The 27,479-nt window shown below is 45.6% G+C and overlaps 1 protein-coding gene and 1 long non-coding RNA gene across 3 annotated transcripts; both read left to right on the top strand.

Moving 5' to 3' along the window:
- The first annotated feature begins 740 nt into the window (after nucleotides 1-740).
- LOC125761924 (uncharacterized) lies at nucleotides 741-3,117 on the top strand. The gene is made up of 3 exons (XR_007418147.1): nucleotides 741-764; nucleotides 1,771-1,878; nucleotides 1,963-3,117. It is a non-coding gene; the product is annotated as an uncharacterized LOC125761924 (long non-coding RNA).
- A 12,163-nt stretch (nucleotides 3,118-15,280) lies between these two features.
- LOC125761897 (inactive rhomboid protein 1-like) lies at nucleotides 15,281-27,299 on the top strand. 2 transcript variants are annotated; one of them, XM_049423461.1, is made up of 8 exons: nucleotides 15,281-16,114; nucleotides 18,252-19,786; nucleotides 20,393-23,378; nucleotides 23,456-23,680; nucleotides 23,769-24,110; nucleotides 24,182-24,436; nucleotides 24,502-24,759; nucleotides 24,835-27,299. In XM_049423461.1, the coding sequence occupies exons 2-8, from the start codon at nucleotides 18,996-18,998 to the stop codon at nucleotides 25,399-25,401; spliced, it is 5,424 nt and encodes a 1,807-aa protein (XP_049279418.1). In that variant the 5' UTR covers nucleotides 15,281-16,114; nucleotides 18,252-18,995; the 3' UTR covers nucleotides 25,402-27,299. The 2 variants fall into 2 exon arrangements, with proteins under 2 accessions (XP_049279418.1, XP_049279419.1); XM_049423462.1 differs by having other exon boundaries at nucleotides 15,281-16,188; nucleotides 18,249-19,786.
- Nucleotides 27,300-27,479: the final 180 nt, after the last annotated feature.

Below are 27,479 nucleotides of genomic sequence, written 5' to 3'. Positions count from 1 at the left end.
TTGTCCGCAGGGAGGAGTGAAAAAAAAATGCTTACAAAGAAAAACCAAAACACATTTGCCTAATTGAATCATCATGCTGCATTATTCATCAACTCGCCTCGTTTACCCAATGGTGCATTTTTGGGTTGCTTGCACTTGCTTGCAGCAAAGATTAGCCCGGGAGGATTAACTTAACTCGTTACTACAGTTTCACTTTGTTCGCCATTCTACCGTTGGAAGGAATCCAAAAAGAAATGAATTATTAGCGAATGGGCAAGCACATAATAAGAACAACTCATTATGGCTAAGAAAACAATCAGCGAAACGACACCAAACACCGAAAAATTGAAAAAAGAGGAAACTAAACAGAACACAAAACAACAAAAAAACGGAGGAAAAAAATCCTTTCAAACCTTTGCCCAGCCAATGCCACGTTCTCGAGTGCTTAAGAACCTTCGTCACCATTTTCCGAGCCGCTTGATTAAAAGTGTTTCCCATTCGCCTTTCATTCCCCGTTCCAGTCAAGGAAAGTCCTGAAGGGGTGCCAATTCCCATGCAACAACAATCAACAAAGAGTCTTTTGCGACGAGACAAAAACAAATTGCTTCACAGCAGATAAGAAGTGCAGCAACAGCAACACGAATGCCGCACAAATCGAGCGCTGAAAAGTTTCCATCGAACACACCCGATTCGGTCCCGAGACAATGAGACAATTGACAATCGAAAAGAAAATCCCGTGCCCCCCCCCCCCCCCCCCCCCCCCCCCGGTGCTCGTACACGCGATGGTAAGCGTTCCCTACCTTCATTCGCTATTGTGTGCAAAACATTGCTTAACTAATTTTCCTTCTTAAACTTAAACTTAATGAAGCGGTTGGGAAATGTGCTTTGTTGTGCTTTCGTTTTGCTTTCCTTTTCTTTCTTTCTAAACCAACGGTGGTTCGCTGGAACGAAACCGATAAGCGGACGGTTTACTGGTTGTTGTTTTTCTTTAATTAATTTGATCAATCTGGGTAGGAAATGTTCAAAAAGTTTTGCTGCTCTAGCCCCCGCGCTCTAGCAAATATAGTTCCGAGCAGTGAAAAGTTCACGGTAAAAGGTTGTCAAATTGGAGGATTAGTTAAGCATTTAGTTAATGTTGACGTTCGTCTTGCGGAGCGGATTAATTCATCGTTTTTCTCGTAGATTACGAATTATTTCCCAAAAAAAAACTTGATGGTACGAGTTATGGTTAATAAGTTTTGGTTTTCACTATGACGAAACCCGATTTACGAGCATCCAAAACTGACTTAATAGTGCTGGTAATAAATCTTGCTAAGCCGCTTTATCGAAAGCAACCACCCTGTATTGTACAAAACCATGATAATCCTGGCCACGGCACCAAATCTTAACCATCTAAAAATGACACTAGACGCAACAGTACGGAAGGAATAAGCAACCCGAAACCACAACAATCTGTTAGGAAAATAATATTTTCCCTCTTTTTGTACCCTCTTTTGTCCTCAGTCTTCTCATCCTCTCCATCCATCCCTCCAAATTCTATTAAATGTATTTTATTGTTTTGTCATTTACTGCCGGGCACGTAAAATGGTTGCAACATTATCTTACCATTTTGCACGGCACACTGCGTCACGCCATGTTGAACGAGAAAATAGGAGTATGGCTATCAATAAATGTGTATCCATTTCCTTCCTTCTTTCCCCACCCCATATATATACAGCACTGGCCACGTTTTTCTCGGTCCATCTGGAATGGTGATTTGTTTTTTTCTTCTTTCTTCTTCTTGCATCGTAGAATCGTCGCGTTCCAGTGCCGAAGAAGAAATGACGGATGACGGTATGCAAGTGGACTGGGCGATGGGAGGGGGAAATCCTTTTTGGGCAGTTGTTGAGGAAGCGCAGGGTAGAAAATTTATAATTTATTGGCACCTTGATTTATTGTGCGACTTGCAACTACCAACACATGCCTTTCAATCTCCCTTTTTAGCAAAACCCCATCCATCCATCCATCTATCTAGGCGACTCCATCCGGCTTTAAGGGAAGGAAAAGGATGAAAGGGAACCGGTTGTCTTTCCGCATGGTGGCGCATAAATCCGAACGCCGAAAATGACACGTTTTCTCCATTAAATATATGCTCGCATCATACAAGCGAGAACAACCACCGAACCGGCGGGCAAGCTTCTTTTTTTCTACCACCCGGAAGCGATGTACGTGAGAGCATAACGCGTCAGACGATTCCAAAGACACAGAGCTCGTGTAAAGATGATTTTTGCCACAAAACAACATGTAGAAACATACACATACAATATCACGCACCAACGTACATAAGGTAAGAACCCCTAACCACTTTGCCAGTTAATGCAGAAACGTTTCGAAGCGATTGGGATGAGAACAGTAGCAACATAAAAAAAAGTACAACCCTACGGCTCAGTAGTCACAAACATCCACAGCAGAAGAAGCAATATAGCTACCGTCCCATCGTCCCATTCGCTTGCACACCCCCATGCAGGCCAATTCTTAATGGGTTTCCTCATTTTGCAACTGCTCGATGCATGTTCATGACGTGGTGCGAGATTATTGCTACGTGCAGAACGTTTTATTGCATTGCAGGTGTATCTGAATGGTTGTTGTTTTTTTTTCGTTTGTTTCTGTGTGTATTTTGTTTTTTTGTTTCCCCTTTGTTTCTGTACGCCAAACGTGTAGAATTATGAACGTTTTTCGGTGAAATTACATTCCTGTAAAGAAAACCGTTACCTTTAGTGAAAGATAAATGGGATAGCATGCTTGGCGTTAGAATTGAATTGGTTATGGGAAATTGCTATCGTATTAAGCGAAAGGTCAACGTTTTGGAACTCTAACTAGAAAACAAAATTCTGTTGATAAATTTCTTTTCAAGATGTAGAACACTGATTTTAAGCTAACGTTGTAATGCGATTTGCATAACTTAGGGAGCAACGAAAATAAATTTAAATATTTTTGGTAAATCAACTATTCACATCATTAATTGCTATATTTTTCATATCAACTGCATATACATTTTAAGGACGAATTTGTTTGTGCTATGTAGAGTTAGTAGATAGTTTTTTGGAAAACCATTTTGATGGGAACCAACATATAATTTCAACAGGCTGCTTTTACTTTTAGGTACAGATTCTAAAAGAAAATATATGGCTCACGATTATTTCAATTACATTGGATATGAGAAAGCTCAACCAACGAAAGCTCAAGCAACACATGCATTTATTTCCATTATCCATTACGTATACATACCTTCTCATTCTGGTCTACAGATTAATATTGTTGCATGTTCCAGCTTACCCCTATAAAGCCTGCTTACTTTCCTCGAGCAACATCATGAGTACAACAAAAAATAAAACAATAATAATCGCCCTTTCCCAAATATATGACTTACAAAATTATTCCAATAAACGCCAATTGGTCATGTTCACCCGGCTACATAAGCCACCACACTGTATACAACCTCATCTTAACGGTAAGCATGCTCAGCACATTCTCCAGGGCTGCCAAAATTATTGGCAACCAATCCGTAAAACCCCCCAAACCCACCGATACGTGCCTCAGTAGCAAAACCAAAAGTGTAAGTTAAACGCACGCTCACACACATACGCCACCGTGCACAAACGATGCAAATAATAAATATTTTAACCCGGGAGAAAAATTATGATGAGAATTTACCTCAGCATACCAGCGGCATTTGCCACCCCGTTTGGGGACGGGTGGATCCGGATTGGTGCGGTGAAAAATAACCATTTCACATACTGCTCCCGGCTTTAAATGGCTACCAACCGGTGCCAACTAACGTGAATTTCTCCTTTTTTTCCCAAAGCTGGTTCGGTCTACCGAAACTACGTCGGTTTTTTGGCGGGGGGGGGGGGAATTTTTCCGAGTTGAAGAAATGAAAGAAGGAAAAGTTCACACGGTAGGACCGAGTGTTTGGATTTGCAGTGGCCGCCATAGCAAATCGTGAAACCCTACCACCCTACCATGTTTCGGTCCTTCCTACCCCGTTAAGACTCACCCAGCATATGTGACCCGGGTGGTCGTGACAGATTTTCCTCACCGCTTTTCTTCTCGCACCTTGTACAAAGGAACTGCACAGAGGAGAAAGAGAGAGAGAAGAAAAAAAGCACCGGTAACATACATATTTCACACCGCAGCGGCATGTAAGTATGGTTACTAACCTACCTGGCATCGGCACAAATCCTAACACCCAACGGTAGCGGCAACACCAGCAGCATGTGGCCATAAACTTGCAAACTTTATATCAAACTTTATGTTCATATTTAGGTAATGTTCGGGCAATTTTTTTCCCCGGCCATTTCCACCATGGAATGTTGTTGTTTGCCCACCTCCCGGAGTTTTTTTTTTGTTGTTTTTGGACAGTATGAAAAATGCCACAAACGCAAAACTCAAGCCACACTCGTAAAAACATGTTTATGAACACACACACGCGCGCGCGCAGACATTTGCATGTGAAGATCGACGTGCCTTTAAACGGAACTAACTACCGGGACCAAACCATTCTGGGTCATTCTGGGTTGGCAGAAGGGGAGGAGAAACACTTAAAAAAAAAGATTCTACAGTTTGAATAATAGAAGAATTACATCTGTATTATGACCGTTCCGAGATTTCCAATGTCAATGGTTGTATTATGGTAACATTCGATGAAGTACCAGGCGTCTCCATTTCGAAACATTTTATATTTACAAAACGAGCTTTTTGCGTAAAAGGGAAAACTATTCGTTAAAACCATATTTACATAAGATCGGACTTACTTAAATGCATATTGATTTACGGATTTACTCAATGCTGAGGGGCAATCATGAATGCTTCACATCAGTAGTTAGGGGCTTGTTTTATAATCTTCATGTAAACACTTTATCCGCAGACATCATGCACCACATGGAGGGGACGGAATATCAAAGTAAGGCACTTGGAAGGACACACTTTTAAGTGACCAATAAGGTATACTTACTTTGAAGTTAGTCTGGTTAAAAAAAGGATGTACTTTTATCCATGATCCAAGGCATTAAATATAGATCAAGCCAATATAGCCTACAGCTTATGGACGAAATGAAAGAGCATCCCGAAGTGGCTGTTTGTGAATGGTAGTTCTTCTACATACCGGCCAACGTATCAGACACGGCAATCGATGAGTTCCACTGTTGACCATGTTCGCCACCACCACCACCACTACATTTGAGTACGGTGACCCGTACTGGCTGCATCAAGCGCACGACCATGCACGTTGCGTGCGTCAAAAATAAATAACCCAATCAAAGCCGCGATGGTATAATGATAAAACATGACAGTTTTGCACACCAAAAAAAACGTCATCCCTGGCAAAACGGACTGGCAACGTACCAACCATGTCGGCAAGCCAAAACGTCAGAAAAAGTGATCGATTTGTAGTGGATGAGAACGGTGAGTCCGAATGGAAGGATTTATATCACCATACATCTTCTACTTCATCAGCATAACGGTCACAACAGACGCGCCCGATAGCTGATCACATACGGCCTGCACACGCCGCTCTGCATGATGGTGGGAAATGATAGACGGAAAAAACGAAATTCAACGCACAATCAAAACCATCGATCGTTCTGCTTCATATCGTCGGTTGCTAACTCTATGCGGGGCCCCCAATATAACATCAGGCTACCTGTCACATGGTGGCGTTGTAGTAACGGGCGGATTTTGAATCACAGATCCTGCTTCGTAACACACACCAGCACCAGTGACCAACGTTACCCACCTGGGCCATTTTGTGTATCAAAAACATCATTCCGAGCTGTACCGTACAACAGCATTCCAGCCCCACATCACATGGTGTGGGCATTTTGATCGACCACGCAGACGGTTGGACAGGCATCCCGATGCACGACGAATATATCATACTTATCCCGCAACATTTAAACCCACCAGTGACAGTAGCGAGCGAAGGCATTTTTTTTCTCGCCGTTATTGTGGGGTACCTATGTGCCAACAGCAACAGCAAAAAAAAATATGCTAACTGAGCATATGTTGTTACCGAAAAATTGTTCGCGTGATGAATGCTGCAATGGAAATGTATTTTGTTTGTTTTTTTGTTTGTATATTACTCTACTCACTGTCACACCTTTGGCGTGTGATGTAGTGCGCCGTAAAGTGTGCTATAACAATGCTACAGGAATGTGAACGATGCTGGTACATTTAACAAAATTTGAAGGTATTTCGGTGTACAATGGATGTAGTGATTCAAAACATTCGTAAAATAGTTTGGTGCCGTAATAATATTTAAAAATGTTTAATTAAATTTTGCGAAACGTTGTGTCTTCGTTAGGCTATTGGGGTATCCTTTAGAAGCTTTGCCTGCAGCATAATTTGCACTAAACTTTCCACAATAATTGTCATCGTTTTCTGTGTCCAAAACAAATACTTTTAGCTAGTGGGAAGTCAGCCAAGTGCAAATTCGAATCTGCAACTTCCGGTGTATTAATTACATTAACATGGGACATAGAGTGGTGATGTAAATGCGGTTTAGTTGAACATATTGTTGTACGGATTGCATACATTAAGGCTGATTTATTCATTAACGATTTCCAATGTTCATCTTCCTTTATTGAAGTTTTTTTAAAATGCGGGCTATAAAACTATTTTACACAAAACAATCATGACATAAATTGATTTTAAAAATAAAGGCGAAGTTAATAAATATTACAGAATATGGCAATTAAATCGGTCGTGAAGATTATTTGCACAATGAATCAAAACTTCCCTTAAAATGCCATCAAAATGTGCCACGAAATGATACATCTCTTCCATCAAAACAGTTTCATATGTGGCATCTGCACCTTAACTACCTTCCTCTTCTCTCTCCTCCCTCCTTCCCTTCTCCTCTAACTATCCACTAAAGAAGCCAAAAGTTACAATAATCCCCCATCAACCAGGAAGCTTCTGCTTGCCAATTCTACACACATTCCCGGATGTAACCCGAGCCACGGAAACGGTACGGTGCCAAGTTCGTGCGTGTGTTGCACCCTCGCCGACCGAAGAAAGCGACCGAAAACGGAGAGGTAGAGCAGCAGAAGACCAAAAAAAAAATGACGTCCGGCACTCGTCCATGTCCGCATCATCAACTTCGGGTGCGCGTTGCCGAGACAAATGATGACATTTGGCAGGGCAAGAGACTTTTGGTGTGCAAAAGCGAGAAGCGAGAAAAACTTTCACAACTTTGTTTTTGTCTCACTTGTGCCGGCGAGGTTTCGTTTCTTGTGAAACAAAAGGCCCTGTTCGAAAGAACCAAGCAAAAAAAAGACACACACAGAACGGTACCGTTCCCCGGACGACTTTTGCTAGGTCCAACCCGGAAGCCGGAAGCACGGGTGCACTAATGGGTTCGGAAGTGGGCCGAGTTGGTTCGTTGTTTGATTTATGATGCTAACCCGAGTGCTTCCGGATGGATTAATATCGAATCGGTGTGGGAGCACTGGCCATAGCTGCATCCCCGCCATTTACCCAGGAAGTTTGCGATTAGTGCGAGTGGCAATTTCTTATACGAAGCGTATCTCTCTTCCAACAAAACGCCCTCGTCTAGTGAACGTGAGTGATCGTGCTGAAGCTGCTAAAGACTGTAGAAATTCCTATAAAACAAAAGCAAAAAAATTCGTTTTCGTAATTCATTCGCTTTTTTTCCACCCGTCGCATCAAACATTACGACATATTTATCGCCATCGCCGAAAAGTGTGCCCGATGGGCCCTTACAGCCCCGAACAAACACGGATATTGACAAAAAAGTTGTGTAATTAATTAGGCACGCGCTTTACCGCTTTTAGGGATGAAGGAGAAGAATAAAAAAACCCACACACACACACACAGGACCATTTCCCTTTCGGGGTGCTCATTTACGGGACCATCTAAAATGTAGCGGATGCCATTAAAAGGCCCAAACCGTGCTTCGAACCATTTCTGCCGGACAGAAAGCTTCTTACGCTGTCGAAGCACAGAAAACGTTGTGTAACGTCGAAAATGAATTTCTGAAGCAACAGCTGCCTAATACGGCAGCTTGTGTCCTCATTAATGGAAGTCAGATCGTACCGTAGTTCGCGTTGAAGGTGAGGATACGGAAGGAAGGCTAAAAATTAGAACTGGCAGCATCGTGACCGAACGTTACGTGTGCATTTCCGTTTGTTGGGCTAATGAAATTTCAACAACCCACAGCAGTCGGTTCGCAATTATCGATATTTACGACGGTGATGCTGAATTCAATTAAGTGTCTTTTCTTGCACTGGTCTTAGATCTTTCCCAGGGTTTTTGGGTGACATTCCCGCTGGCTACCAGGACGTGTACCGCGCATTCTCGGTGTTCAACAATCGCCGGCAGGGATTTCAATTACTTATTAAAATAAGCAGCCATATCAGTCGGGCAGCACAGGAGTGCCATTGGCCCAAAGTACCGACGATCACACGATTCACGTGCCTTCCCTTTGGGCCTTACGCCATTCAAAATAAAAAAAGGGATGAAATATAACACAATTTTCCCGTCGACCAGCGGAAGCAACATGGGCCGGACGGTATCGTCTCCGTGTCAAGCATTGGTTGTGAACTTGGTGCCCGCCGGCACTACCTCATTCATCGAATATCCCATTATAACGGGTGACATTCGATTCCATTTGGTGGGGTGAATTTTTTTCTTTTCTTTCTTTCAATTCTTCACTTCTTCTAAGGCCTTCCCGAGGGCATGAAAATTCCATCAAAATCGACCGGAATCGGCTACCCTTATACCGATGGTACTAGCTATCTGCTTTGTCACCGAGGTCGTGTGTTTCCGTGGTAACGAAATTGTCGCTCCCTTTTGTCTGTCGTTTGCTCAGCTATTTGCCACCCCGTGTGGTGGCACAAGGGTATGGTGTTATTTTTTGCGGCGGGATGAAAGCAAGAGAGAGCGGAAGTTCTGGATGTTGAAATTGAAATCTTGCAGGAAAAATGGGTACTTTATTTTACCAACGCCAGTTCATCCTTTTTTGGTGGGCAACGTGGGGTAAAACTGTAGCCAGTACATGTCCAGGTGACAGTCTTGTTAAGGTGTGGTAAATAAGGTGTGGAAAAATTTTGCATCAAACGATCGTTAGTTGTTTAGGTGTATTTGTAGACAACACTTATTCAGTGCACGGTTAGAAAATTAATCAACCTCTAGATATTTTGAATTAAAATCATTCATTTAAACAAATACAAAATTTGTTACAAATTCACTTATGTATACTTATAGAAGGAATTCGTTCGATCCAGTTCACCGAAAAATCTTTGTACAATTTGCATTGCAAAACTCCTAAATGTATGCAATCTTTGAGTCAAAAATCTCTTTTAAAGTTTTAAAAAGGCGGACACTTGGGTAGCATCTATTGAAAGCAGATTACGGCTATCGGTAGAAGGGGGGAAATAGAAAGGAAACTACTTCGCTCTATCACCGCAATATAGATACAGTGTTTAACCGCACCACCAACAAAAAAAATGTATCGGATTTGGCTCGCTTTCATACTGAAGCAGTCCCCTAGAGTTCTTATGGAAGCTTCGTTTGAGGCGACGCTCAAGACAACAGTTACATCAAGGATTTTCCATTCAACTAATAAATTTGCTATCCCTTTGTACTTATCCTGCTTTTTTAAAACATAATAATATATTTGTCCATAAATATCGTTTCAAGATAAATTTAGGAAAAAATCCACAGCAACTAAACGTAAATTTCCTTTTTAAAATTTTAAACACAAAAAGACCTAAAAATTGCGCTAAAAAGACACATGTTCTGCATCATAGCTACAGTGCAATCTCATTTTTCTTCACAATCTCCAAATAATACTCTTCCGTACACACACAGTCGCGAAGTTCGTATGTGTGTTTTCTAATGCTGTAACCAACGCTTTTCCGGGGTGCAGCACAATCGTAAGTCTGCCAAAGCGTTCCTTCTTCCACTACCGGCGACATACGAAAACCGAAGAAAATGTACCACATCCTGCACCACATGCACCACTGCCATTCACTCGGTTCCAGCAACTTCCGCTCGTAAAAATCACACCATTTCAAGGCGAATTTGGAAATCCCTCCTGTGCAGCTTCCCCGGTTGCACCCTGCAACGACTGACACTAGTGCCGGCATCAGCGGAAAACTGCCACTGTCATCCGCAATGCTTTACTTATTTGTCATTTGCCGGCGTTCACTCACTGGACCGAGCGAACGAGTAGCAGTAGTAAGCACCAGAAACTGCTGATGGCAAACGCTCAGGGCAAACAGTGAAATACTTATTCCTTTTCCTGTTTCACTTTCTCCCTCTCCCTTTCCCTGCACACCGTCTCTCTGCATGGGAAATGGGAAGTTTGCACCGAAACCGAATTTTCCGACTGACATCGAACAAGCAAACGAACTTATGCGATCATGGCCGTACGAACGATCGCACACCGTGGTCGCTTCCGCAATATTTTGTAGAATATTATTTCTAACCGATTTTCCCCTGCGGGAAGTCGGTTGCTTTTCTGCAAGTACGACATAAGTTCCGCTTTGGTTCCTTGCGGTTCTTAGTTCCTTTTCTCCGAACGGCGTTGTCTGCACACGTGAAGGTGAATTTTTTAACACCTTGCTACTGCTGCTCGCAAAAGGAAGAAAGCATCTTTTGTGGTGCTTCATGTCGGGTTCTAGAATTTACCCCCCCGGAAAGCTCATCTTCAAAATTGACATCCCACGGGTGAAGTTTAGAAGACACACTACCGTCCCGGAAAACCGGATGCACTGTCACTGGCGACGTTTCGATGCGCCTTCCCGGGGTAAGATCGTACCACACTACAACCACCACACCGGTTTCAGACGATAGTGCTTTCTTTCATTTCATCGCTCGAAAGCGCGAAAAACGATTGGAAATGGTCAACAAATATCAAATCCATTGACAATTCAATTTCTTCCGTGTCATAAGCACACAGTACATAGCACACGGTAGCAGCGGTTTGCATTGCAGCCGCTCACCGGTGGCAAAAGCGCTTGATTTGAGTTCACGATTTCAATCTTCGTTATGATGTGCTGTATAGTGATGGAATGTGTGTACGATGAGTGCACAAACTCTTTACGGCCATTTGCTGTTAACCTTTTCTTCCCAAACGGGGTAACGAATTCGATCTATTTCGATCGAGGTGCAAACAGGCAAACAGTCGAACAGGGAATTCAATTGTTGGAGTAAAGTTTATAGTGCACCAGGGACGGAGCAGAATTCGCTTTCGTACAATTTTGCTATAGGAACTGAAAAGGTTGTCGATCATTTTTAGACTATTACGTTTGAATAGAAGGTACGAGTTGAAGGGGGAGTATATGAGAGTATTTTCAACAAGCTAGTTTATTATTCTGTTTGTAGGGACTGGAATTATTTTTAAATTAAAAAACTTTGTACTGTAGATTCGGTTTTCGAAAATAAAAAGTAGTTTGAAACTGATGTTAATTTTCAAAAGTTCAAATGAAGATTAACAACACTGTAAATAATTACTCCATTACACAATGCTTTAAATTAGCTTATCACGTCGTCTTAATATGGAAATGTTACCATTTTCCCTTTTATTAAGCCACAACCTGTGCTACAGACAATTAGGTACTTCGTTTCACAGTATAATTCTTGTGACCTCATATTTATGCTGGGATATGATTCGGATGGTACGATGGAAGCACAACTGGAAATTAGAGATGTGCAAAGTGAGTAAGAGTGAGATAGTGAGTTTAAACGTTGTATTGAACGAGTTTCGTCCACTCACCACGAGGAGTTTTAGCGACTCTTACTTACTCATGAAGTTGCAAAAAGAGTAAATACGTGAGTTGAAACGAAAATGTGCGAGTAAGCATTATTTGAGTGAAAAGAAACTTATCACATTAGATTAATTCAAACTACCGGGAGATTCTGAGACTTATGGTACCACTTATAGGTGGATTCGCAGATTCGCAAATTTTTACCTTTTTTTTTAAATCAGTGACTAGATACGACAAAATTTAGGTATGTAAGTTAATAATTCATTTATTCCATAGTGCATATCAGAGAACCTGTAAAGGCTCTTAGCTACATTATGGCTGATGTATAAATACCTGAAGGTATGCAAAATTTTGCTGCGGTTAAGGGAACCACATAGAAACCTCTATCTGCCCGAAGGGTTTCGTGTGTTTCTTTAAAATCGTTTAAAAATAAACCCTTGCATAGTGTAAATAGTGAAACCATTCAACCATACTTTTACGATTCGCATAAAGTACCATCAACTAGAAACAATCGGCATTTGGTTATCGTTGAAATTAACTCATCCATGTCTTCATGCTCCGTCAGTAAAACAATTCGTACATCCAAAAGAAAAGTGCAAATCACGTAATCTCTACTATCTATTTTTTTTTGTTCTAAAGAAACACTTTCATTAGTCCTGTAGCAGAATGCTACCATGGATCTTCTTTTCACCCTTTGAGCGTTTTGTGTAAATACATCTTTCGTTCCCATCAATTCGTTCCGGCTCTAATCGGCGTGCAGTGTAGCACTTGTGCACGTTATCCGTACGCTTCGCAATAGCATCCCAGAGTGTGAAGCGGTGAGGCAAAACTTGAAAAATAACCCTCACCTAATCCAGCGCTAACGTAGCGCTACGTTAACAGACGAAGCTGCAGTAGCAGCAACAAGCACAGCAACTTGTTCAACGCAGGAACTTGCGCCCTCGGTTACCATCGACCAGCGAAAAGTTGAACGAAAAGACGCCGAAAGATGATAATCTCCACTCTTTAGCACTTCACATCGCACCGAAAACCAGCGTGCTGTGTTGTCCGTTTTTGGGGGCACCGTTAGCGTGCGCACGGTTACCAACATTAAGTTTCCTCATTTAACCAACCACCACGGCCTTGTACGAAGCCATTGATAAAAATTTATGTACACCCACGGTTTTTGTTGTTTTTGCCCCCGCTCTTCATCCCGTTGGCACGAGTGTAAATAGCAAATGCTCGACTCTAAAGACGCATCCAAGCCACGAGAAAACCGAAGCGATCGAAGCTTCAAATGGAAACGGTCACCTCGAAAAGGGGTGAACGTGAATCTGGACAATTCAAGAGCGTAATCCTCATTTGCTGCCACGATAATGCACCGTAATCCCATCGAAACTGTTTAAATTGATAAAATACGAGGCTGTGTTCGAGTAGCGCTCCGATTGCAAATTCGCCCGGTGTTCGCAAAGTTGTTTTTCCACACTGTCGCAAACCTGCTAACCGGTTGCTAATGATTATAAATTTGGCCAACGGTACCATCCTTTCCCTTCATATTTGCAACCGTCTTAGGTGTGCTTTTGGAAATGTGGTTTAAACGGCAGACACTTCAGATGGAAGCTCTACGCCATAGCTGGTCATTGACATCTTTCCCTTTGCACAAGCGAGCGCACCAAGCGATCGACAAAGTTTAGATGTTGGTATAAAGTTTCACATTGCCAACACCCTAACACGCCCGTTGCAAAACGCGTGCAACGTGTCAGTTTGGTAATTAAAGCAGCGAACGTAATACTATTACAATCGTTCTTGTAGCATTCAATCGACCGGAGCCAAAATTTCAGGACGCTCACAGTGGTACGCCTTCGGGCAGCAAGTTTTTGTCACCAGCCCGGTTTCATCCAAAAACCCGCGCTCTGAGGATATTGGTGAAAGTTTCTTTATGAAATCTTTCGTTCCGTTGCGAGTTTGTTCGAAAACTGAAATTTCACATCCCTTCATCACAACCCCACATCCGGGTCGCCTGCCTTTCAGCAAGGAATGATATCGTTATTATTATTATCACTATTACGCTCATCGTGATCGGGGGGTAGTGCTCTCGAAACTATTAGCCCGAGTGCATTGGCAATATCTCCGTTGTCGTCTGGCCGTGCTTGAAACTTTCCTTCGGAACAGATTGATATGGATGGGTGAGGGGGGGGGGGGGGGGGGGGTGGGGGGGGAAGGTAGATAGAAGAGGGATGAGTAAAAACAAAAACCTTCACCATGCTGCCGGTGCCAGCTGCAGAGATGCTCGGATTCCATTAGATGTCACCCAGCTGACCTGTTCCTTTATCGTCATCGCTGTTCCGTTTTGCTGTGCTGCTGTGTAGCCAACAGGATAAGGATGTGTTTGTATGACAAAGAGAGAGACGTTAGGTGAAAAGTCCGCCATCGTGAAACTATCGTGGTAATGTGCACAAAAGTTACGATTTTCCAACTTTTCCGATTTGATTTACACTTGGCAAAGGTTATTATTGCTAAAGTTTCGCGTTTCCTCTATTGCTTTTGGTGCGATTGGTTTCATTTCACCGGTAACCCGGCTGTATCGAGCAAAATGCAGCTTCCAGATAAAACAAACGGACGTATGGAATGTGCCCAAATTTATTGTAGTGGTATGTTCATATATGTGGAATAAAATAAAATAGAATAACAAAAATGTTTTGTTGAAAAACAAGCTTGAACTTGTTAAAAAAAACACAAGGATGTTTTAAAACATTATTTTATTAATAGTGTCTTTTTTTACTTTGTTTTGTCGCCTGCCAATTAATATTAACGCCATCTTTAGTTTATCAAGTGAAAGCAAAACGTTTGGTTTTTCCATTTACTAATTTTCCTTAAAGCTTATCTCCCTTCGCAAAAGCATTTTCCGGAAAATCGTTTTCAACCGCAAGCTCTATAAAAGCTTCTCCATTTGAAATTCGAAAGCTCCACTCCGATGTAAACAAACAACTGTCAAACAGCACGTGCCTGCCAGCCGCAACTAGGCGTCTCCATCGCGATGCGTTCTGTCAACGTTTAGTTCAGTGGAAAACATTATCTAAAGTTTTGGGTAGAGCTTTTCCATCTTGCCTACCCAGCCTCCCTTCCTTCTTTTTCTTCTTCTTCAACCTGCTAGTGGCCTGGTAAAGATGAGAATCATTTGAAAACAATCCACACCCAGCCCCATCTGCACCGCAACATGTGCACACCAATACATGCGCTCTAAGGTGTTCGTTAGAACGCATCGATGTATGTGGCGACTGTAGACGACTTTTGCTAAGCTTATTTGATATGAAAAGGGAGAGTTTAGTGAGCGCGCTTGTATGTGTTGACTGACGTGTTGCCCATTAGGCCATCCATTTGTCGATGGCGTAGTGTTACTTAAGGCAATGGCGAATTTATAGGCCAAAGCGCAAATCGCTGTTACTAGGGGATAAAACACTTGAGTGTGTATGCATGTCTGTGTGTGTGTGTGTACGTATGCGGTCACTAATGTTGGTGCAAACACACAGGAACACACCTTTCGACTGATCAACACATACACGTCATCGCCCGTACAGATGGTTTTGTTTTTGTTCGAGCACCTACACACATTCGTGCACGAGTACAGTTAAGTGAAAGGATTTTAAAATAATTAACTTTCAACAAAAGTGGGACAATCTTATTTTGATTTTACACACATTACCCATCAAGAAAATATTTACTTGGGGGAGCTAAATCATACAGCGTTCTGTGTCGAAGTAAATGTGAATGCAACGAATTTGAAAGAAATACTTACTTTTACCATTATTCCACTAAAAAAATTGGCCTGGTTGGTAACAGCCACACCAACACCAGTGCAAACCCATCCAATCCAAGCAGTGGAAAACACGAAAGGGTGTGTTTGTTTGTGTGCGTGCAAGCGAGAGAGCGAACGAACCTCGCGCAACCTTTCCAATGGCGCACACCATTTTCGATAGGAAAGTGGAGAAACTGTATGCGTGAAACAAAGATAGTCCTTATGAAAGATTTCCCGTTTGAAGTGTTCTCTCTCGCTCTCGCACTCTCTTTCACTCGCCATTTCCCTTCCATTCTCATTCCAAGCTTTACTGCTTCAGTGTGTGTGTGTGTGTGCGAACGGTGAAGTGTTTCCCTCGAACAGGGCAAAGGAAAAATCAAGTGACGTTGAAGGCTTTTGCAGTCGGAATAGCGCCACGGGTGAACGCAAGCGAACAAGGGAGCGCAAAAATTTCCCTCAAAACGCGCCCCGGAAAACTGGAAGGAAGCAGAGAAAAAAAAACCCCCCCCGTAACCATCGGAGGAACTATTCCGTCTATTCGTCTGTGTTCTATTGTTTAGCTGCGAGCGAAGAATTTTTGCCACACACGGTACGGTATAGCTAAGCGGACGTGTGTTGCATCGTGTGCCCGTTTGTGTGTTGAAGGTGGAAATTTGCAATGCAGTACGAGCAGGGAACCCTTTGAATGTTTCTGACCTACGGATAGCTTTTTCGTGCTTTCGGTGCATTTATCGTGCAGCAGTGTGACGTACGGGTGAAAAATTGTTCACGGCCAAAGCAATAATCGTCCCCAAACGTGTACACACGCCCGTTTAAGGTTTCAAGTGAAAAGAAGGGTGTGTTGGTGTGTGTATATGGGGGAGGGGAGGGGGTGGAGAAGCTTTGCTGACTGCAAACCAGCCAGTAGTGAGTGAAACGCTCTAATCAGTGCTGGAAAATCTTTCTCATCGACGTACCCGTTCTAAAACGTCACCAAGTTTTCCACCCCACCCAGCAGCGTACCAGGAGTCAAAAAAGGGGAAGGGGAGGCGAAGGGTGGTGAGAAAAGTGTTCGCTGTTTTGGGGTGATTTTCCTTCCGGAAGCTTTCGCTCTCCATTCCATCTCTCTCCCCCTACCCGCCCCCGCTCCCCCAATCAACTTCCATACCAAAAAGTCTTCCCTGCGAGCGGACCCTTTCCTTTGATATTTCTTCCTTCTTTTTTTCTTCGCCAGCAGGGCGGGTAGCATATTTCCCATAGAATAAGGTCATCAGCATTGGATCGATTCTAATCATCAAATTGCAAATGCCTTCGTCCCGGGATTTCACTCGACCATTCTGACAACCTGCAAAAACATGGATTCGCCAATTATTCAATAGTGTGCCCTCGCCCCCGTGGATCGCGGATGATTGTGATTGGTCTTTTTTTTTCTTCAGTGAAAACGGCTCAGTAAAACTGCTCCGCATGTTCACAAATGCGGACACACCATGCAGTGGAAGTAATTTTGCAGTAATGTGCCCAAACGGAGAAAAGGAAAAAGAATGTGCAGTGTGTTTAGAAGGGGAAGTGGAGAGGGGGAAGAAGGTGGTGGTGGGAGGGTTGGGAAAAAAATAAACAAGCAACAACAATAACAACAACGGTGAAAAGCATCCGTTTTCCTTGTAAAACAACCCCCATTCCTGCCTGCGGTGGTTGTTTTATTATATTTTTTGTTGCGGGGCTGACGTACTTCAAACGCTGAATAAAGGATTAATCTAGTAGTTCCTGTGCTCCCGTGTGTATGTGTATGTGTACGTGTGTACACATGTTTGCTTGCAAGTGTGCGTATCGTTGGATGATTGTGTGTGTGTGTGTGTGTGTTTGTGTGTTGGTTCATGTGTGTCACGTGCAAGGTCTCTCTTGTGTTAGCAATGCTAGAGTGGTCGTGTACGGGAATGCAGCTGTGCGATGATGATGGTGGTGTGCTACCTTAAACGGTGTATGTGTGAACCACAGTCCAGTCGGTCGTCATTTTGGGATGTAAAGTCCGTGTGCTAGTGAATAAGAGCAGACAGCAGGCAAAAAAGAAGAAATTAAAAAAAACACACACACACACATCGTTAACACCACAGCGAACAGGATGTGCTGTAATTCCTGTGCCAATGGTACACAGGTGTGTGAGGTGTGATTCCCGTACAAGAAGATACGCCCGCATCGTTGCCGCATTCGAAAAAATAAAACACCCCCACCCCACTGCTACAAAATAAAGTCGTAAAAGAATTAATTTTGGAATCTCCTTTTCCCCACCCCCTATCACGTCAGGAAAAAAATAATACTCCAACAGCTATGTTTATTACCGATGTGTTATGTTTATTAGCAGGGACGTCAGATCAGTTGTCCAAGGACTACTTTGATGTTTACTCAAGTGCGCAGTGTGTCTTTGTGAAAAACCGGAGTGTAACACCGGACAACTGCGGGCGGGTTGAGTGTTGCTGTTGTTCTGCTCTTTGTTTATCAATGGCTCATGGGTGGTGCGTTTGAGTTCCAGCAGAAGATAGAAATGATATTTTTATCCATCCGTAAGAACCGTACGCCGAGACTTTCATGTATTCGATGAATTATCGTTAGGATACTTGGTTTTACGTGCGTTGGATGGTTTATGGATGGTCGCTTAAAGTACCGTACAAGTGTAGGTGGAAATTGGTTTGTGTGTATGTTATTTTTTGCCTCTCCTTCGTCTGATGAGTTTATTTTTACCGTTTAAGCAGGTGATACCAGTGTAGTGTTTGAAGAAAAATTCCAGTATGTGTTTCAAGATGTGGTGCAAGCCCCATTTTATGGAGCGATAGCAAGAGACCATCGACGGCTTCACTTCTTGTTGGCACGTTAGGCGTCTCCACCAACGTCAACGACGAGGTGTCATATTGACGACGGGCAGTGCCCCACAGTGCGCGCTGAACCAGCTCGGTAGGGAGTCAAACACATCAAAGCAGCCGCCGATTATTAGCAAAAAAAAACACCTTCACCTGCTCCACCCTTGTGCAGAACGAGGGTAAATGTACGCACACGGTAAACGGTTGGTGGATTGATTTTCTCGGTCAACTCGTCTGTACCCTAGTAGCGCCTTTTGTTTCATCGGTACGTTGGTGCTTAAACGTTAAGCAAGGGTGCGAACAAAGGCACACTACCAACCCGCACGGGGTGTGGAAGCCATCATCACTAAGCAGGTGGCAGGCGAGCTTAGCAAACATTGAAGAAAAAAAACACCTCAACCGTGAATAGGCACGCGAAACATACACACACTGTACAGCTGTGTTCTCCACGCCAAGACCAGCGTCGAACGTAGTGCAAAAGGGCTTCAAGGTGGAAGGATTCGCACGGGAGCGTAACGCACAACGATGCCACAGCGAAAGACGGCGGCGGAAAGACAGAGTGCGGCGCGACGTACGACGCCCCTATAGCGGGACCCGGTGGACCCGGGGCAAGTGAATCCTTCCAACGGGACCTACCCGATGGAGGACGGTGCAGACTATGGCCATGCCGGCATCCAACATCACATGCCCACCCATCAGCAGCTATCCAAAGAGCTGACCCAGCACCATCACAACCAATCCCAGCAGCAGCAACAACCACACCATCGTAACCATGCACACCAATCACAGCAGTCCCATCATGCGAAACTCCTCCAACAACAGCAGCAGCAACAGCAACAACAACAACAACAACTCCAGTCCCAATCCTCGCAACAACATCACCTATCGAACGTTCCGGCATGGTACGCAGGGTCCTCCGGTGGGACTCTTCGTTCGGCAGGTTCCGGTCGGCGGGCATCTTACGGTCACAGCCATTACGGTTCGCAACAGCAACAACAACAACCGCAACAACAACAACAGCCCCCACTCGCTATACCATCATCTGCCGTCAACTATCACGATATGGCCGACACGATTTCCATCGGCAGTGGACATTCGGCCCAGCGCTACATCGAACAACAACATCCAATACAGTCGCAAGCGCAACAACAACAACAACTTCTCCGTGGAGGAGTCGTCGATGGTACGATGTTGGGCAGAGCGGGTGGACCAACCGGTGGGTTGCTGATCGATCGGCACGGCAGTACGGATCGGTTCGGTGCATTAGATGATCCGCTTAGTACGAGCTGCCTGCAACCTCCGTCACCGGCACCGAGTAATGACCACTACGTGATGGGACTGCCTGCTCCGGCACCGGTAAACCATCATTACACCGACAGCCGGCACTACGGTACAATTCAGCGACGTACGGCAAGCCCCTCGAACATCAGGTACGTCCCAGGCTTTTGCGGGATAATTTTTTACTTGTGGGCACGCACAGGGTTGGGCACGGGTTATTGGAATTAATTGCCTCCCGAAGTCGGGAATCGATTTATGGGGCGTCCAAAAGCTGCTCCATGGTTAGCATTAGTTACAAAACATCTTTCGGAGGATGAACGAAAATACACTTCTCGAACGATCCCTTTAGTGTTGGGATGTGAGGAAAACGAATGAATGTCAGACGTAGGACAATGGTTAATAGAATCTAGCGAAGCTTAACTCATCCTTTATTCAACACCGTTGTGGTACTAACCCGAAGTGGTACCTGAGAGAGTGTTTAAGAATAGCCAAACACGGCATCCGCGTTCAACGGAGATGCTGTTTTGCTCCAGAAATAACCATTCTCTATTGTTCTAGTCTTTTCATACCTAACCCTTTGGGGGGCTAGGGAAGTAGGAAGCAGCTTAAAGCGTTCACAAAATCTCCCGTCCTATGATTAGCTACGGTTGATTAAGAACTCACGCTACCCAGACTAGTAGCACCTTTTCAAATGAAGAACCGCCACATCCACCAACTAATAGCGTATTTTGCTTTCACCCATTTCCGCTTCTTTGCAGATACCGGCACAGCTTGACGGAGAACTATCGGGACATTTCACCGCAGTGCGACCGATACATACCGCCACCGGCACACTTTCTCGGTGCGGACACATACGGCTACCTTGGCTCGAACGTGCACACCCCGATCAAGCGTTACGTGCCGACACCGCCACCCCAGGAATCACCCTATCCACCGTTGCCGGGTGGTACCGGGTCTGCCACTGCAAAGACGCAAGCCCTTATGAGTGCGCTCATGCTCGGGCAAGGCGTTTCCATACCCGGCGGTCCGTCGCGTGTTGGCCCGTCCCATGCACATCACGCGCCGCATCAGTATGCGTACGCCACCAGCACACTTCCGTACGGGTTTCGTGTCAAGAGCGGTGGTACGAACATGGGAACTAGCAATGGGAACGCGGGTAGCAGTGGCGCTAGTGTCACGACCGATCCCACCACCATATCGCCCCCGAAGGGTTTCGAAACGCCCGACAACCATTACGGTAGCATTAGTAGCAGCACCACCGGCAACATTGCCACCAGCAGTGGCAGCATCAGTACACCGCCAGCCCGTGTTCGACCCCCCAAGTGCCCGTCGTCTTCCGTCGGCAGTGGACCCACACCGCACAGTACATCCACCCTGCCGCACGCTACCGGTGGACATGTGTCGCGCAGCAGCAGCCGACACTCGCAAGCGTCCACCGGCACAAACGGTAACAACAGCATTAGCAGCAGCAACAGCTACCGTATGTCGCGGACTTCGAGTGCGGAGTTCCTGGACCAGCCACGGGGCAGCTACCGGGTGTCCACACCGGTCAGCGTGATGAGCGAACCGAACGGCGGTAGCGCATCCTGTCTGCACTGTAACACGCTCCGGCGTACGACCGGTGTACATCAGACGACGCAAACGACGGGCCCGATCAGTCCACAGCCGGTGGGACCGTCCGATACGACAAGTTGCCATTCCGTGCCCGCCAGTCCCGCATCACACACCTCACCGCAGCAGCTACCGGGCGCTAGTATGGCGCTGGTGTCCGTAGGAGGAACGGCTGCTTCACCTCATCCACAGCAACAGCACCATATGGCGGCGGGTCAGTATGGCCAAGGGCAGCAAACCTCCCAACCCGCTATGCATCTGCCACCAACAGTGCAAGGCATCGCAACAGCACAATCACAGCACTCCCAAACGTACGATAACCTTAGCGAAGGCACTGGTACACTGGATCGGGACAGTGGTGCAACGATACCGCGCAATGGTAGTAAGCATCAGTTTGTACAGTCGAACCGCAATGAGACGCCTTCGATGGAGAACCTGCTCAGTGCAAGTAGTAGCCGATCGTTGTTAATCCAACAGCAGCAACAGCAACAGCAGCAACAGCAACAACAGCACCAGCAATACACCTCCTTACAACAACCTTCCCAACCGGGTCCGTCTACAAGTCAGCAGCAGCAACAGCAGCAGCAGTCGACCAGTGCGTCGGCAACACCGGTCCAACTAGCACAACCATCCACAGCACAACAATCAATACCACCGCAACAGCAACTGGCCAGTCCACAGCAACAGAACGTCCCAACAGAACAGCTTCAATCTCAGCAGCAGCAGCAACAGCAACCACAGCCAACGCCCTCACCGCAACAGATAATGCCACAACCACCGATCATGATGCCCTCCCAGCAAGCGATATCCTCGCCCGCAATCGTACCGTACGCCATGGCATCACACGCCATTCCACCCCATCCCGCGCACGGTGGATCCTCACTGAACGATTCGCCGGCTTCCACGTTGCAGCGCAGCAGTAACGCTCAGCTGCTCCGGATCCCGCAATCGAACCTTTCCTGCAAGCAGCGCGTCAAGGAGTACGTACGGCGCGAGACGGCCAAATTCTTCGGCGTACCGATGCAGGATGAAGAGTACGAGCGTACGAAATGGGACGACCGGCAGCGTCGGTTCGCCTGCCGACGGTTCGGTTCGCTGCGTGAAGATTACGATCGTGACGGACATCCGATGCACGGCAATGGTCCGCCCGGTATGCATCACCATCACCATGCGAACGAACACCATGGGCATGGGGTGAACCAACCGGCAACGCTGCCACCATCCGATCGGCCAGACATCCTACCGGCCCAGAGCCAGGACGAGCGGGAAACGGAACTGTCGAGACGGCAGCGTGCCAATCCGCATTACGCATCCGCCCAGGATCAGCAGGGCGATGTGTACTTGATACGGGCCGAACGTAAACCATCGGTACCGGCCGTCATCTGTAGTGGACTTAATTTCCTGGTGCAAAGCATCACCCGCAGGCGGTTGCGCGCGCACAAACAGTGGTCCCGAAGTTTTGCACCGGCCCATGTGGAGCTAACCGGATCGGATGGTTCCGATGGTACGGAGGTACACTGTGATGGACTTGCCCCGATACAGGACGGTGAAGCATTCTTCGATACACCGACGGCACTGGGCCCGGTTGGAATTGGTCCGCAGGAACGGGTACAACAGGGTGGACTGATGGCGCACGACAACTCGCGCCAGCTGTTCGTATCCGATGGTGATCGTGCGACCGGTAGCGGCATCATCAACGGTTGGCGAACCAAATCGGCGGAGTTGCATCATCACCAGCAGCAACAACAACAGCAGCAACAACAACAGGCTCTCCAGGCAGGTCAACAGGGACAAGGGAATGGAGGTGGAGTAGTAGGAGGAGTACTGCAGCAGCAAAACCAGGACCAAGCTGGACCCGCTGCCGGTGGCATCTATGGACAACGAATCTCATCCCACATTTTAGACGGTGTGTTGGACAACTCGCTGCGGCCAGTACGAAATCGCGTGAAGCTGCTGCGACCGAATCTACTCGACGAACGGTACGACTACCGCCCATTCTTTACCTATTGGATCAACACGGTCCAGATCGTGGTGATGATCCTTTCGTTAATCTGTTACGGTTTTGGACCTATCGGTTTGGGTATGGAGTACCGCTCGGCACAGGTTCTCGTGACAAGTTTAAGCTTGCAACAGGTACCCTGAAACATCTTGTCTCACCTTTGCAAAACTTTCCTTCCAATAATGTGGCTTTCGATTTCATCTCCAACCAGGTACACCATCAAGAACCACGCAACATTTGGATCGGATTGCGTAGTGCCGATCTGATACATTTGGGCGCAAAGTATGGCGCCTGCATGAGACGCGATACCAAAATTCTAGACGTCGTGTCCAGAACTCGTAAGCATGAGCGGGAAACGGCATGCTGCATACGAAATGACGATTCTGGCTGTGTACAGAGCTCCCAAGCGGACTGTTCCATTCGTGGTTGGCCATCGGTAAGGATGCTTCGCAACTCCGTTACAGAACTCCCGCACCTGTCTGAATGTCTGAATGCAACTCTGATTTTTCAATTCTTCCTTCCAGAAAACGATCGCGACGTGGAAAAAGTGGTCCCCGGGTGAATCGGGCCCAGGTGGACGCATCTCGGGCAGCGTTTGTGGCCTCGATCCAAAGTACTGCGATGCGCCGGCATCAATCGCACCGCACGAATGGCCGGACGACATCACCAAGTGGCCTATCTGTCGGAAGAACAACCAGCTATCGCAGCGTTTCCGCTTCAAGGACCATACGGCCGAACATATGGTGTGCGAGGTGATCGGCCATCCGTGCTGCATCGGTGTGTACGGCGAATGTCGCATCACCACCAGAGAATACTGTGATTTCGTTCACGGGTACTTCCACGAGGAGGCGTCCCTGTGCTCGCAGGTTGGTTTTGCAGGCTGTATTAGCGTCAGCCATGTGCGGTATCTTCAAGTGTGTTCCATTTGAATTTTTAGGTCTCGTGCTTGAACGATGTTTGCGGCATGTTCCACTTCATTGCCGTCGACTACCCGGACCAGTTCTATCGTCTCTTTACGTCGCTGCTGCTGCACGCTGGATTGATCCATCTGATCATCAGCGTCGCCTTTCAGCATGTACTGTTGGCCGATCTGGAACGCTTGATAGGTCCGTTGCGGACGGCCATCCTGTACATTGGGTCGGGTATTGCGGGCAATCTGACGAGTGCTATATTTGTGCCGTACAAGGCGGAGGTAAGTGTGTGAGTAGCTTTTGTTGAGGATTCTTGTCTAACGTCCTTGTACACCATTCCATCCAGGTTGGACCGCTGCCTTCGATTGCGGGTGTGCTGGCATCACTGATGCTGCAGCTCGTACTGTGCCACTGGAAGAGCTTGAAAAAACCACACATAGCTATGATCAAATTGCTAATCCTTGGCTGCACCCTGTTCGGGCTGGGGACACTGCCACTGCAGCAGAACTTTACCGGGCTGATTGCGGGTCTGCTGACCGGCATAGCCCTCACGCTAGCATTTGTACCATTTGTGAACGTAACGAAACATAGTCGTAAGAGTAAGGTAAGTTCTGCTCAAGTAAGTGAAGTCGCAAACAATCACGATCATCGGTGTTTTCCTGTTTTGTTGCCAATACAGATCAACCTCATCTGGACGTGCGTGACGCTACAGTTCGTTCTGTACGCCATCATGTTCATCATATTCTACGCCTTCCCGACGCTGTTCGAGTCGCTTAACTTCATCGACGGTAATCAGCTGATGGATCCGAATGCCGGCCACGGCTATCACGACCATTACAGCTTGTACGATGGTTACAACAACTACAATCCGCTCGGTGGTTCCGGTGGCCACACGTCCGGTGGACACAACCATGGACATGGGTCGGGCGGTGGTGTTGGTGGCGGTGGCATCGGTAATGGTGGAAGTGGACCCGGAACTGGCGGTGGCAATCACATCATCGGCACGTACAACAACAATTACAAATCTTCCGGAGGTGGTGGCAATGTAATGCACAATCATCACGATTACACTGGTGGCGGTGGTGGCGGTGGCGGTGGTGGCAGCGTTATGTCCGGTGGTCCCAGCCGGAATGGTCCCGCTGGTGGTCGCAGTTCGGTCGGCAACAATCTGCTGAAGACGATAAGCCTGTGCGAGAAGGGACAGTGCGTACTGAGACAGCCGCGGCAGACGGACACGAATGCATGACGTCGATGTTTTCTGCTATTCACCGCACTCGAGCTATGCTTCGTCCTGTTTGTCCTGCTCGTGCTGTACGATGTGGACGACTTTCAGATTGTGTATCAGTTCGTACTGCATTGATTTTGCAATCGTTAGATAAACGTTAGCTGAACAGAAACATGTATCCCAGGCAACTCATTGTGATCCAGGCATCTAATAGCGAAACAGTTTGTTCTTTTCAAAAGGACATCTCACAAAAAAACACACGTAGAGAAAGAGAGAGAGAGAAGGAGAGAGAGAGAACAAACAAACCCCACATTGTTATAATCGCAATTGCGCAAATTTCACTGCGACGAAATATCGCAACCAGTCCCTTCTTATTGTCGGAAAGGCGCCGAAAAGCAAAAAAAAACGGGACGCTCGATGAAACGAGGTGCAATTTAATACGAAATTAAGCGGAATTGTGTGAATCATATGACCAAAGGCCCAATCAGAGCTAGATCCGTATCCTTCTGCGTACAACCCATTCATACAATCAATCCATCGTATCATTCTTATCCATTCGTAGCATATTACACACACTTATCATGTGTAGATCGCATCATTATCATTAACCTACCATGAGTACTTTAAGTAATCGACAGCATAGCTAAAATCAAAAAAACAAAGCAAAACGAATACATGCCACCTTCATCTTAATCGTCTAGTTTCCTTACACGCGGCCCACCTTCCGATGCTTGGCAAAGGAAAGGTTTGATGGCCGACCATCAAACGGTTGTTTGCATTTGAATTTTGTATCCAACGACTGGTGTTGTTTTGAATATTACTTCCCTGACGTTATCTCCCCAAGTCGTTTCCACTAATAGACGGTTTTAGTTATACTCATCTGTTAATTAGTTGTGTTTTTTCTCTTGTTATGCGAATCGACTTATCGTCTTCACAATCATCATCAATTGTGTGTGTGTGTGATACACATTGTTAAATGATCCTTATGTTAGAACATATCCTTCTTACTTCGCCCATCCGCATCCAATCGTGCTCCATTGATAGGAAGAAGAAAATGCGACAAAGACGGTGCTGCTCGTGTGGCAAAATTACGTAGTAAAAGAAAGGGTGAGCGCAGGAAATAAGAAATACAACAACAAAAAACAAACAGAAATAATAAATTGTAGCATTTATTAAGGAAAACCACACTTGGCAGAATAGCGAAATGTACACGGCGCAATGTGGTGCCGGGCAATTTATTCAGCGCGTCAGCGAACAACGCGCGTGCAGTGCGCGCGGCTCAGTGCTAAAAGGACAGTTTTTGAATGAAGCTATAAACAAAAAAAACCCGTAATCTAGAAATAACACATTAGAAATATTATCTAAACAGAAGAATAGATGACAAGAGAAAGGAAAGCGGTACTAGAGAAAAGAAACAAACAAACACAAAAAAACCAGAGCTAAAACGTAAAACAACAGTTGATAACACATGAACACTTACAACATTCACACACACAAAGTAAAGATAACAAAACTAATGAAAGAAAAGATACAAAAGAAGAGATACACACAAACAACACAACCCCACAACAGAAAGAGTCTAGGCAACGTAATGTAATAACTCTAGATAAGCGATACCCAATTCTTAGAATTGTCCCTCAGTTAGTGAAAATGAAAGAAATTAACGATGAAGCAAAGAACAAAAAACACATTAATAAAAACGAAGCAAACACACACACAGCAACAGACAAAAACACACGTAAGTAAAGTAATTAATAAACACACATATAACACACACCTTACCGTAGAGGCGAATGGTTGGCGAAAATGGTGAAATTTGAGAAGAACGGAACACAGGTGTTTTTGGGACAGAAGAGATAACGTTTGCTGTTAAGCAAAAGGAAAAAAAAAAACAAACAAATAATTGCACCCAAAGAACTCTAGAACTTATCAATAAACTTTAGAGTTAAGAGTGGATAAATAGGAAAACACATTCGTTACTGACGCGGACGGGAAGCAATGGTCGAACGGAAGGAATGGTAATGGGAGCGGTTTGCCGGAAGCTTAAGATGAAAATAAAGGGCAAAGATGGTAAAAACACGCATGATGTAGAAGGCGGG

Source organism: Anopheles funestus, chromosome 2RL (assembly GCF_943734845.2).
Source record: "Anopheles funestus chromosome 2RL, idAnoFuneDA-416_04, whole genome shotgun sequence".
Taxonomy (NCBI): domain Eukaryota; kingdom Metazoa; phylum Arthropoda; class Insecta; order Diptera; family Culicidae; genus Anopheles; species Anopheles funestus.
The sequence above is the reverse complement of the archived record's forward strand: the minus strand, read 5'-3'. Positions and strand labels throughout refer to the sequence as shown.

Excerpts from the sequence above, each read along its gene's own strand:
- LOC125761897 (XM_049423461.1), top strand. The coding sequence starts at position 18,996 with ATGGAGGACGGTGCAGACTATGGCCATGCCGGCATCCAACATCACATG. Across the intron at positions 23,379-23,455 it reads CAAGTTTAAGCTTGCAACAG|GTACACCATCAAGAACCACG; the intron begins GTACCCTGAAAC and ends ATCTCCAACCAG. Across the intron at positions 23,681-23,768 it reads CCATTCGTGGTTGGCCATCG|AAAACGATCGCGACGTGGAA; the intron begins GTAAGGATGCTT and ends TCTTCCTTCCAG.